This window comes from Muntiacus reevesi, chromosome 3, assembly GCF_963930625.1.
Source record: "Muntiacus reevesi chromosome 3, mMunRee1.1, whole genome shotgun sequence".
Taxonomy (NCBI): Eukaryota; Metazoa; Chordata; class Mammalia; order Artiodactyla; family Cervidae; genus Muntiacus; species Muntiacus reevesi.
Genome location: NC_089251.1, coordinates 34,525,017 through 34,537,487, shown reverse-complemented (window position 1 = coordinate 34,537,487; position 12,471 = coordinate 34,525,017). Strand labels below are relative to the sequence as shown.

Here is a 12,471-nt window from a genome sequence, read left to right as displayed (position 1 = left end):
CAGCAGAGAGGAAAATGAGTTACAGATCTGTTTAAAAAGTAACTAGATCATTCCCTCACCTCTGCCCCTCCTCTACCATCACACAAGGCTAGGGGTTCCCTCTCTGAAGAATTGAATTCTTTCTGACCTTGGGGATATCAGACATCAGCAAGGGTGGATTCTCTACTATCAGCAGATATAGTAGTTTAAGAAGTCTGCCTACTTAAAGGTGCATGCCTCCTCCCTCCCCTCAGTGCCAAGCAGACGGCAGCTAGGCAGGAGGAGATCAGAAGATTCTCACTGAAGGAACTGACCCACGAAGAGAAAAACTTCAGACATCGCAAGTGCTAGTGGGCTGAAAAATGGCCCTCCAGTGCTCTCAGGCTCTCATCGCAGAAACCCTCACCAGGAGAAGGAGTCTGCATCGCCAGTGTCCTCACAGGAGGCAGAGGGGGATTTGCCTCACACCCAGAGCACAGAGGCAGAGGCTGAAGAGACGTGGCCACAAGTCAAGAAGTTCTAGCAGCCTCCAGAAGCCGGAAGAGGCAAGGAACAGTGTGGTCCGGCATACACTTCGCTTTCGAATCTCAATACTGACTTCAGACATCCAGCCTTCGTACCTGTGAGAGAATAAACTTCTGTTGTCTTAAGTCATCAAGTCTGTGGTGCTGTCACAGCACCAGGAAACGAATGCCCCTCGTGAAACAAGCAATTCAGCTGCCCACCAGTTAACAAGCCTCATCTACACAGAGCTTCCCATCTTGTTGGGTTCCAATCTTTTTTTTTTTTTTTTTTTGGGGGGGGGGTTCCAATCTTAATATATGAACAGAGAGCCAAGAGTCTACAAACACTTGAGAAAAGATTCTGATCCAAAAGAAGTCAACATACACAAAGGAACTTGGAGGAAGAAGAATGCAGAAAGTTTAGGAAAACTCTGAAAAACAATATCCTCGGAAAGTTAAATTATTGTAACCATAATCTTAAGGACAAAAGATTATTTAAAACAATGTTTTTGACACTTCCCTGGCGGTCCAGTGGTTAAGAATTTGCCTTCAATGCAGAGGATACGGGTTTGACCGCTGGTTGGGGAGCTAAACTCCCACAGGCCAAGAGGCAACTGATCCCGCGTGCCGCCAAGACTGAGCCCGCACGTCACAAGGAAAGACCCTGCATGCTGCAACTAAGACCCGATGCAGTCAAAAGTTATTAATTAATTATTTCAAATGTTTTTAGGGAAAAAGCTCCTGGATAGAAAAATGTGATAAGAGAGCCTTCAAGTAGACGGAGCCTAGTTCCCTGGAGCCCATGTGGACAGCACACAGCGGCATTTTTTCAAAAAGAACACAGAGGGAAAAATCAAGGGAAAGAAAGGAACTTGGCAGACACTACCTCTGCCAGGCCGTCAAGGTCAACATCAACAGCAGTAGATCACGTTGATAGCACGTACCTTGACATATGATGAAATGGTAGTTAACCTCTGAGGTCTTTCTCCCAAAACTCATTAACTCCAGTCTAATATTAAGAAAAACAGACAAATCCTAATATGACATTCTACAGAATTCCTGACCAGAACTGTTTGAAACCGTCAAGGTCATCAAAAACAAGGAAAGTCTGAGAAGTTGCCAAAGTCAAGAATAGCCTAAGGAAGCATGACAGCTAAATATAAAGTGACATTCTAATGGAGTCCTAGAACAGAAAAAGGAAATTCAGCAAAAGCTAAGGAAATCTGAATAAACTATGGGCTTTAGTTAATAATAATTCCTTAATATTGGCTCATTAATTGTAACAAATGTATCACATTAATGTAAGATGCTAAAAATGGAACTGAGTGTGAGGCATGTGGGAACTTTCTGTATTATCTTCATAATTTCTTTACAACCTAAAACTGTTCTTAAGAAAATAAAGTTTTTTTTAAAAAGATGATAATAGATGTGTGAAAGTAATAGAAAAGTTGGAAGACAGAGTTGAATAAATCTTCTAGAAAATAAAATGACTATAAATAGATGGGATAGACAGGAAAGGAAAGACAATTAAAAGGATTAGACCATTAGACACAATTAGCTGACAAATAGGAGTCACAGAAAGAATGAAGACCAGAAATGAAGCGAATAAAAACATCAAAGAAATAGTTCAAGAAGATTTCCCAGAAGGACATATGTTTTCAGAATGAAAGCATCCAGCAAGTGCCAAGCACTGTGAATAAAAAGAGCAACCCCACGAACACATCATTGTGAAATTTCAGACCAATGGTGATCAAGGTGGTAAAAGTTTCCAAGGATACAAATAAAATCATAGTAAAAAATTATCAGAGATGAAAGGGAATCCAAACAACTGAATTTCTCAACAGCAATGTGGGAAACCAAGAAAATGGACAAGAGTTCTCCAGTTTCTGAAAGCCTTGCCTTGAGATAAGGTCAGAAGACAGAGGAGCCACGGTAACCAGGGTCCCTCCTCTGACCCATTTTTTGATAATGTGCATAAGAGATGTTGTTGTTTGAAGCCACTGATTTTTGACTTACCCAAACACAGTGGGTCTCAAAGTGTGGTCCTCCGATCAACAGCATCAGTATCAGCTGGGACCTTGTCATAAACAAATTCTCAGTCCCACCCCAGGCCTCATGAAGCAGAAACTCTAGGGGTGGGGTCCAGCAATCTGTGTCTTAAGGAATCCTCAGGTCATTCCATGTGCACCCAAGTTAGAGTACCACCCACCTACCCTCTCCAGGTACAGATAGTAATTTGGGTAACTATGTAATTTTTTTTAATCAGAATATAATTGCTTTACAATGTTGTGTTAGTTACTGCCATACAACGAAGTGAATCAGGTGTATGTATACATATATCCCCTCACTCCTGGACCTCCCTCTCATCCCTGTCCATCACACCCCTCGAGGTCATCACAGAGCACCAAGCACTTGCATATCCTACAACCCAGCAATCTAAGTGCCTGAATTAGAGAGACTTGGGTAGGGTGTTCATCTGCATCATTGTTTACAATAAAGAATAAGCAAAGATAGCCTAACTGTCACTCAAGGGGAGGATGGAAAAATAAAATTGTAGTTTATTTATATAATGGGACTTCCCAGGTGGTGCAGTGGTAAAGAATCTGCCTGCCAATGCAGGAGACACAGGAGATGTGAGTTTTAAAAGGCTGATAAACATAACACAATTGTGACTTTAAAAAATTTTTTATCAGATTATTTTTATTGATTCAAATTTCTAAGATAATTTCATCTGCAATCACTTAAGCTATTTCTATAATTTTAGGAAGAGCAAGTTTTATACCAAAAGAAACAATGTGGGATTTTTAAAAAAATATTTGTCTTATTTGATTTTTGAATGCTTCAGTGCAAAGCTTTGGGCCTTGTGGCTCCTATTTAAGACAGGCTTACCTTATAGGTGATTAAAAAAATATTGGCATACAAAATATAGATTTACCTGATCTGTAGGATTACTAGATAAAATACAAAATGGCCAGTTAAAATGAAATATCACATGAAAGTGAATAATTTTTTGGTTTAAGTATGTCTCATGCAGTATTTGGGATATGAATGTGTGCTAAGTCGCTTCAGTCCCATCCAGCTCTGTGCAACCCCATGAACTGAAGTTCCACAGGCTTCTCTGTCCATGGGATTCTCCAGGCAAGGATGCTGGAGTGGGTTGCCATGCCCTCTTCCAGGGGATCATCTCAACCCAGGGATCAAACCCTCATCTCTCATGTCTCCTGCACTGGCCAGTGGGTTCTTTACCACTAGCGCCACCTGGGAAGTCCAACTGGGACTAAATGTAATACTAAAAATACTAAATTTAAAAAAATACTAAATTTTAATACTAAAAATGTATTTCTTGTTTATCTGGAATTCAAATATTAATGAGTATCCTGTATGGTTGGTTATCTGCTAAATCTCACAACATTACTTACCTGAAATTATCAGCGTTCTGTAACCAACATGACTTCTTGCTCCCTTGAACTCTAAGAAAATAAACATCTATTTGCAGTCCATACAGTGATTCTCTCAAAGAATACTGCAATTTGTCTCCCTAGCTATCTATCCATATAGGCAGAAACATATTGCTGGGATTCTTTAAGCCCTGCTACTTAGTTTCATCCATGATTTTGCTTATTTTGTTTTGCCTTGGGGGGAGGTAGAAAGACCACCAAACAGAGAGGAATAATATATGCACCAGGCAATTTGTAGTTAGTAGAATCAAGAAATCTAATAACGCATTCCAGTCTGCCTTGAATCAACTGTATAATAATCTCTGCTTCAGCCTTCTCACTTGAAAAATATAGAAACTATCTTTGCCCAATTCTCCTCAAAACAATCTTTGAAACTTCACTTAAATGATGTCAATAAAAGTACTTTGTGTAAATCACTTCCTACATGTCTGACTCTTTGGGACCCTATGGACTATAGTCTATCAGGCTTCTCTGTCCATGGGATTGTCCAGGCAAGAATACTGGAGTGGGTTGCCATGCCCTCTTCTAGGGGAGCTTCCCAACCCAGGGATCAAACCCACGTCTCTTAAGTCTCCTGCATTGGCAGGCGGGTTCTTTACCACTGGTGCCACCTGGGAAGCCCAGAGAAGCTTTTGTTGTTCGGTCGCTCAGTCGTGTCTGACTCTTTGCAACCCCATGAACTGCAGCACGCCAGGATTCCCTGTCTTTCACCATCTCCCAGAGCTTACTCAAACTCATGTCCATTGAGTCGGTGATGCCATCCAACCATCTCATCCTCTGTTATCCCCTTCGCCTCTTGCCTTCAATCTTTCCCAGCATCAGAGTCTTTTCTAATGAGTCAGGTCTTCGCATCAGGTAGCCAAAGTATTGGAGCTTCAGCTTCAGCATCAATCCTTCCAATGAATATTCAGGACTGATTTCCTTTAGGATTGACTGGTTTGATCTCCTTGCAGTCCAAGTGACTCTCAAGAGCTATAGTTCCAGAGGAGCTATAGTTCCGTAAATTTTTGAGGTAATATTAACATCAAAAAATTGCAACCAGATACTAAAACAAAGATAGCCTTTTTTTTGGCTAAAAAAACTAATTATGAAATTAAATGTTTTAAAGTTTTAGTCAAAATATCAAAGGAGATGATTTTGAAACACAATAGAAATCATTTTAAAGTTCATTTAAAACAAATCAAATACATTTTTTTGTATTTTTGATTTTGAGAAATCAGATACATTTCTTTTAAAAGAGAGAAGTAAGGAAAAATGCCCTACCAGATATTAAAACATAAATACACAAAAAGTAACAGAGACTTCCCTAGTGGCACAATGGTTAAGAATCTGCCTGCCAATGAGAGAACACAGGTTCGATCCCTGGCCCAAGAAGTTTATACATGCCATGGGGCAACGAAGCCTGTGTGCCACAACTACTGAAGCCCACACTCTAGGGCCCGACTCTACAACAAGAGAAGCCAGTGCAATGAGAAGCTCGTGGACCACAGCTAGAGAAAAGCTTGCATGCAGCAATGAAGACAAAAAATAAAGTAAAAGAAAATGGTATCAATGCAAGAAGCAGACAAATAGATGAAGTGAATAGATATCCTGGAACAGACCTGTCTTACTCACAAGTCAATAGTTGACGAGAAAATTATTTTAGGACTATGTAGTGCTAAAGGGTGGTTTTAGAAGAGCGAATAAAATGAAATCCTTACCTCACACTTTACACCAAACTCAACTCCAACTGGATGTGAGAAGAAAGAATAAATAAATATTAATACAACTGGAAGAAAATAGCAAACATTCATCTAATCATTGGTAAAGAGAGGATTGTACAATCTCTGAAACGGAAGAAATCACAGAATTTTTAAAATAGATTCAACTACCTAAAAATAAAAATCTTTGGCTAACAAGGAAAATTAGAAAGCAACTAATAGAAGTGTTTGAACTTTGAATAAAAGGTTAACATCTTTGATAAAGTATGTTTATAAATCAAAATACAATATGTGGTTTAAAGTGGACAATAAGTGGTTAAACACGAAACATTCACAGGAAAAAAACAGAGTGAATTAACACACACATTCAACCATGTTAATTATCCAATCAATAAGCATAATTTAAAACAATCTACCATTTTTTACTTTAAAAATCAGCAAAAGTTCTCATTTTTAGTAAGAACACTCAGTGTTGGTGAGAGTGTCTGATGCGCAGCGCTGGTTGATGACCAGCAATGCATTGAAAAGTCACATTGGCACTATGCAGAAATAATTTTTCTGTGTTCATATTATTTTGATCTAGTCATTCTGTTAGAATTATCCTAGATTTTACTAGATTATCCTTATCCTAGATTTTACTAGATTATCCTAATCCTAAGTTCAAGAAATTTATTCTAAGGAAATTGTGCTTTTAAAAATGTATAAAGATGGTCATCACAATATTTTTAAAATACTTCAAAAATTGAAAACAATATGGAAATGATACAGCAAATTATGGTACAACTACTCTGGAATTTTTTATAGCTATGTCAAATTCTATTTATAAGAGGGTTTGTATTAGCATGCAAAATGTTTATGCTATAATGGAATTTACAAAAAAAAAACACATCAATTATGTAAAAAAATTCTAAGCCCAGAATATTGAATGAAGAAACATAGCATGCTGGTTATCCTTTTACAGATCTTCATGTGTGGCTACTTTCTCATTCTTTTCTATTTCTCTATATTAAAATTTTTTTTTGTGGAAAAATGAAATTAAACAATTAAAAATTTTCATGTGTGCATGTCTGTGTGTGTCTATGTATGTGAGAATGTGTATATGTTTATGTCACTGTGTGTACATATACATATGCCTCTATATGTGTGTCGGGGTATCTACATGTGTGTATGTGTCTGTGAGCATCTGTGTATGAGCATCTGTGAATGTATTTGTGTGTATGTCTGAGTCTGAGTGTGTGTGTGTCTGTGTGTGTGTGTGCACCCACACCCACACCTCCCATCCTGTGTGCAGGTCCTTCGGAGTGCTGCTATGGGAAATCTTCTCTCTTGGATACATGCCATACCCTAGCAAAAGCAACCAGGAAGTCCTGGAGTTCGTCACCAGTGGAGGACGGATGGATCCGCCTAAGAACTGCCCGGGGCCTGTGTATGACTGAGGATTTTCTATTACTAAGCACAATTTTCCTTTTCAAAAAATATCTTCAGCCACATATGCTTTTTAATTTTTAAGATGAAGGAACAGATGGCTGACCTCATTTAATATGCCCCAAGATAGGAGTGTGTCTGTAGTTTTAATGAGATGGTTTATTCTTCCTGCTCCTTGACAGCAGTAATGCCACACCCCAAAAGGTATACTTCCTCTGAATGGAGGCTGTGGACTCACCAGGCTCACTCGCCTCAAGCACCTCCTAGGACTCTGTGCAGTGGACTCCGCCCCTGCCGCCTTACTCAGTCTTGAGTCTCCTTGAAGTATCTCTATTCCCTGGGTTTTCTGCTGTCCTATGTGTCTCACCATGGACTCTGTGCAGTTCATGGGGTCGCAAAGAGTCAGACACGACTGAGTGACTGAACTGAACTAATCTGTCTCACCTTCTTCCCACAAACAAGACAGATGGGAAATACAGTTAGAATATTCTGCCTCAGAGGTAACGTTAATTCAGAGATGGAACAAACGAGCCCTGTATGATACCTTCACACCCTGCCCATTAGCAGAGGGCAGCACGTGCAAACACGGGGGACAAGATGAGTCCCCACTCTAGAAGACAATGCTATTCCAGCCCCCTTAGAAAAGCGCTGGGGGGGACAAAACGTATTTTTCATCCCATTTTTATTGATTTTAATTTATGTGCTTGATCTTCTTTTAGATACAGGATAATGACCCAGTGCTGGCAACATCAGCCTGAAGACAGGCCCAACTTTGCCATAATTTTGGAGAGGATTGAATACTGCACTCAGGTATACACATCCCCCCCACCCCCTTCAGCTATTATTTATATGGAAAAGTCTTGAAGATGGCAAATACCAAAATGTGAAATAACAGTTACACCAGCCAGGAGAAATGAGTTATACTCTTGAAGACGAATGTTAATTATCTATAAGTACAATGAGTGGTATATCAGTCTGCCTGTTTTGTAAACAAATACTACTCGCTGTCGCTTAAGAGGAGTTGAGCTGGGAGAAGGTCTGTCCAAGCCACGCAGCTTCCCGCAGTCCTGCTGGTCCCTGTCCAGATCCCACTCCCACTTCCATCAGTAAGGACTGCATTTTTTCCTGTTTTGATGTTAATAGAAATGGGGTACATTTTCAGCAGATAACTGTGCCTTCTACCTCCTCAAGAGTGGAGGCCATCAAGTGAGAGCCCTGTTTTGCAGTTTCCTCCATCGTGTCTGCACCATCCCCGGTGGAGGGGTGTCCTCCTCTACCTCAAGGTCTCAGGGACCTTCATGCGGACACTTCTTACCTCCAGACTGCGTGCATTCTCTTTCCCTCTTTTTTGCCTCTCATTCTGCCAGGATATCAGATTCTGGACAACCTTTTAGAAGTCAGACAACAAACCACTACCTCTCTAAATTCCCTCTCCTCTTATTGTGACATTTTCACACTGGAGTCATCTCCTGTCCTCATGATTCCATTCTTTTGGGTCCTTTGAGCTCAGAAGGCATTTTTCTATATAGACTTCAAGTTATTCAGGTTTTTTTTTTTGTTTGTTTGTTTTGTTTTAGAGAACTTGATGTTCAGTGGCTTTTAGGTTATTATGTTGTAATATTAATGGGATGCATCCACTTATGTACATTTACTTTGGAGTAATTTTCTTCTCCAAAGTACATAAGATCCCTCTAATGTACAGAGCTGGGAGCTCTGTACAAGCATATTTTGAATGACTCATTCTAGAAATTAATAATTAATAGGGAAGGAACAAAAGACTAAAGCAGAGAGAATTAGAAGGTAGTTATTTTTTATGCTTAAACTCTTTACTGATGAATACTGGACCTATGTTTCTTTCTATTAAACTGAAGTAATGGTTTTCCCAATTTGCACAAAATAGTACAGGATTAAGTTTCCCCAACTTTAAGCTTTCCTCCACAAATCTTCCTTAAATCTCTAGCAACTGTCTTCTGCTTTTCTATATCAGTCTGTCACTGTAAAAATGATCTAGCACAGAGTTGATTTTGGAAGTGGTTTTCCTCATAGCACGTCAGTATTTCCTGGGTTTCATCAGATCCAAACTTGTTGAAAAACCACTGCATTGTGATATCAGCATGTGTAATGAAGTGATGATATAACCCAGAAACGTTATGGTCAAGTACAGCCTCCATCCAAAGGTGATGGAAATGTGAGAACCAGAGGCTAACCTTGTCAGCCAGCATGGGGTGTCCCTCCTCCCTTCCCCTCCCCTCCTCTCGCTCTCAACAGACACAGTTTGAAGTCAAACATATAGTTTTGTTTTGTTTTGTCTTTTTATTTCACTGGGAAATGGGCTTCCCTGGTAGCTCCGAGGGTAAAGTGTCTGCCTGCCATGTGGGAGACCTGGGTTCGATCCCCTGGTTGGGAAGCTCATCTGGAGAAGGAAATGGCAACCCACTCCAGTACTCTTGCCTGGAAAATTTCACGGATGCAGGAGCCTGGTAAGCTACAGTCAATGGGATTGCAAAGAGTCACACACGACTGAGCAACTTCACTTCACTGGGAACACGCTGTAACCATTTTTTAAACTAATTTATAATATTTTAAATCCATTCATCTGTAAGTTTTGCCTAAAGCTAGTCTCTGCAAAGCCTTTCTTTCCTGAGCCCTCTCCCCTTCCCCAGGCAGTGGGGTCGCTTCCGGGCACTCTGTCCCAGCACACTCTTCTGTCATAGCGCCTCTCCTCCAAGCTCTACAAAGATGAAGACGATTTCGCATGTGTTTCTTATTCTCCCGTGCTTACCAATTAATATATTCCCAGTAAACCCTGAATGGTTTCCTCATCTGTGAAATGTTTGGATGACATCATCGCTAAGGTTTATCTTCCCATCCACACGCTTGGCTTGTGGTTCAAAGTCTCCATCGGTGCATCTCTCCCGCCTGTAGGACCCAGATGTGATCAACACCGCTTTGCCCGTGGAATACGGACCCCTCGTGGAAGAGGAGGAGAAGGTGCCCATGAGGCCCCAGGACCCCGAGGGAATCCCTCCTCTCCTGGTCTCGGCGACCCAGGCCAAGCGAGAGGAGGGCCGCGAGCCGGCAGCCCCCGCCGCTCTGCCCTCGGCTCAGCCGGGCAAGGCCGGCAAGAAGCCCGCGGCCGCGGAGGCCTGTGTCCGAGGCGGCGCCCGGCCGCCGGCGGTGGACGGGGGACACGTCAACATGGCCTTCTCGCAGTCCAACCCGCCTTCGGAGCTGCCCCAAGTCCAGGGTTCCAGGAACAAGCCCACCAGCCTCTGGAACCCCACCTACGGCTCCTGGTTTACAGAGAAACCCACCAAAAAGAACACTCCACCGGCCAAGAAGGAGCAGCGCGAGCGGGGGCCCCCGGGCGGCGAGGGCGCCCGTGCTGTCCCGGCCCCCGCGCCCGCCGCCCGCCGCCCGGGCGCCTCGCTGCTCCTCGAGCCGTCGGCGCTGACCGCCAGCCTGCGGGACGTGCCTCTGTTCAGGCTGCGCCACTTCCCGTGCGGCACCGTCAACTACGGCTACCAGCAGCAGGGCTTCCCCCCGGAGGCCGCCCCCGGCCCGGGCCGCTACGAGGACCCCGCGCCCAAGAGCCAGCCTGCGCCCTGAGCCCCAGCCCGGCCCGGGGAGGGACAGGTAACGGCTCCTCCGCAAACCACTGACCAAATGTCACTCTTCATTCTGTGCCAACTTGTTTTGAAGTGCCACATCAAAAGCTGTGTTTTCAAATTGCTTCTAAAGGTTTGGAGCACGGGTTCATCCCAGTCTTGCAAAAGGAGAACATCTCATAAAGACGAGCGATCAACGCGAGGCCGGGACGGGGCTGCGTAGGGTTCTGACGGATGGCTGGTGTCCACCTGCTCCCGCTTCTTTCCCTGTCCCGCGTGCTCTGCGCCACGCTCGCAGAGCTAGCCGCTCCTGTGTTTGCTAGTCGGAGTCATAGGTGTTCCCTCACCTGGTCAGTGTGGGCCTGGACCACTTGAGAGCAGAGAGAACAGAAATAAAGTTCTCTGTAGTGTCAGCGCGGGGACATTCTTTACTTGGAAAAGAAAAATCATAGACAACTCACTGGAAGGTCACTGTGGATGATGCTGGGTGCTTTCACTTGTGCTGAGTCATCAACCATCGTATCATAAAAATGTGGTGAATAGAGTAGTAGAGATAAAATGTGTATACACTCACCTGAATGAAACACAAGTACTCAAAGTACTTTGAAGATGGTAAGATCCAGAGAGTCCAACATCCTGGTAATATACCTCATGCCTTAAGAAAACCTTCCTACTAACGGTGAACAGCTGAGTGTGAGGTTTCCTACTGCGTCGAAAATTTGAGATTTAAATTTTTAATTACTTATTTTAAAACCTGGCACTAAAATAAACAGACAATATAATTTTAAAAAAATTTTTAATGTAAGCAACAGTGATACATCGACGCATAAAAACATATCCATTCATGGGCATTAGTGTCACACTTCCTAACAATTTCAATCATGAAGGTTACCAAGTTGAAGTTTCTATTCCTGGAGATGATTCACTGGAGTAGCAGGCCCTCCAGTGGTCCTAAGGAGAGGTACTGATTCAGTATCCTTCCTTCCAGGCTTCACCCCAGTTCCGGCTCCTTAATAGTGTGTGATTCTAGCACACATGGGAACAGAAATTGACTGAAACACAAGGCATAATTTGTATACCTGACAAATACAGAGTAAAACAATTTTTTCCTCTGGGTGACAAGTGAAGGAATTAAGGAACACGTGGAGTGCTGAGATTGGTAGTGACATGTTACAACGAGAGTTCTGAACTTGGTTTTCACACATGAAATTTATCTCCAATGCAGACAAGTTGGGAATCTGTTAAATCTCACACACAGACGTATGCAATGATGCTTTATCAGAAAGTTTTCATCTCTTTCTTTCTGCTCACCTCCATTTTCTTTCCCAGTTTCATTTCTGGTGGTAGCTGTGCCAGAACCTCACTTCAGGATGATAGCATTTTTTATCACTTGTTAAGCACTAAACATTCCCAAGCAAAAGTACTGTGTCTATCCACCTTCCCCTGCCTTCACAACTCCACTTGCATCAACAGTCTCATCTGGACGTGAGGCCATTCTGTTCTAAGCCAATACCAGACCAGTGAGTGTTGATTCCCCTATGGCAGAGCCTTGCCTAGTCAGTAGTTCTTCACATTTGAGAAGCTTAGATACCTTGGACATCACTTTTCTTATCTTCTTGACTGCCAAAAGTATCTTCATTGGACACACATGAAGATGAAACATCAATGAACTCATCTCTTAATACTAAAGTTTTAGCTCATGCCCAGCACAAAGTAAATAGTCTAATTATATAACCATTAACTCATAAACCACCTGAAGGTGTCCAAGAATCACACTTTGAAAAATACCCTCCTAAAA

At 42.3% G+C, this 12,471-nt stretch overlaps 1 protein-coding gene across 1 annotated transcript in view; it reads left to right on the top strand.

Annotated features, from left to right (window-relative positions):
- The window catches only part of ALK (ALK receptor tyrosine kinase), a 704,322-nt gene extending 693,648 nt beyond the window's left edge, over positions 1-10,674 (top strand). The window contains exons 27-29 of the mRNA XM_065928786.1: positions 6,932-7,066; positions 7,785-7,875; positions 9,991-10,674. Of these exons, the coding sequence (XP_065784858.1) occupies positions 6,932-7,066; positions 7,785-7,875; positions 9,991-10,674 (910 nt within the window). The remainder of the gene's footprint in view (positions 1-6,931; positions 7,067-7,784; positions 7,876-9,990) is intronic.
- Positions 10,675-12,471: the final 1,797 nt, after the last annotated feature.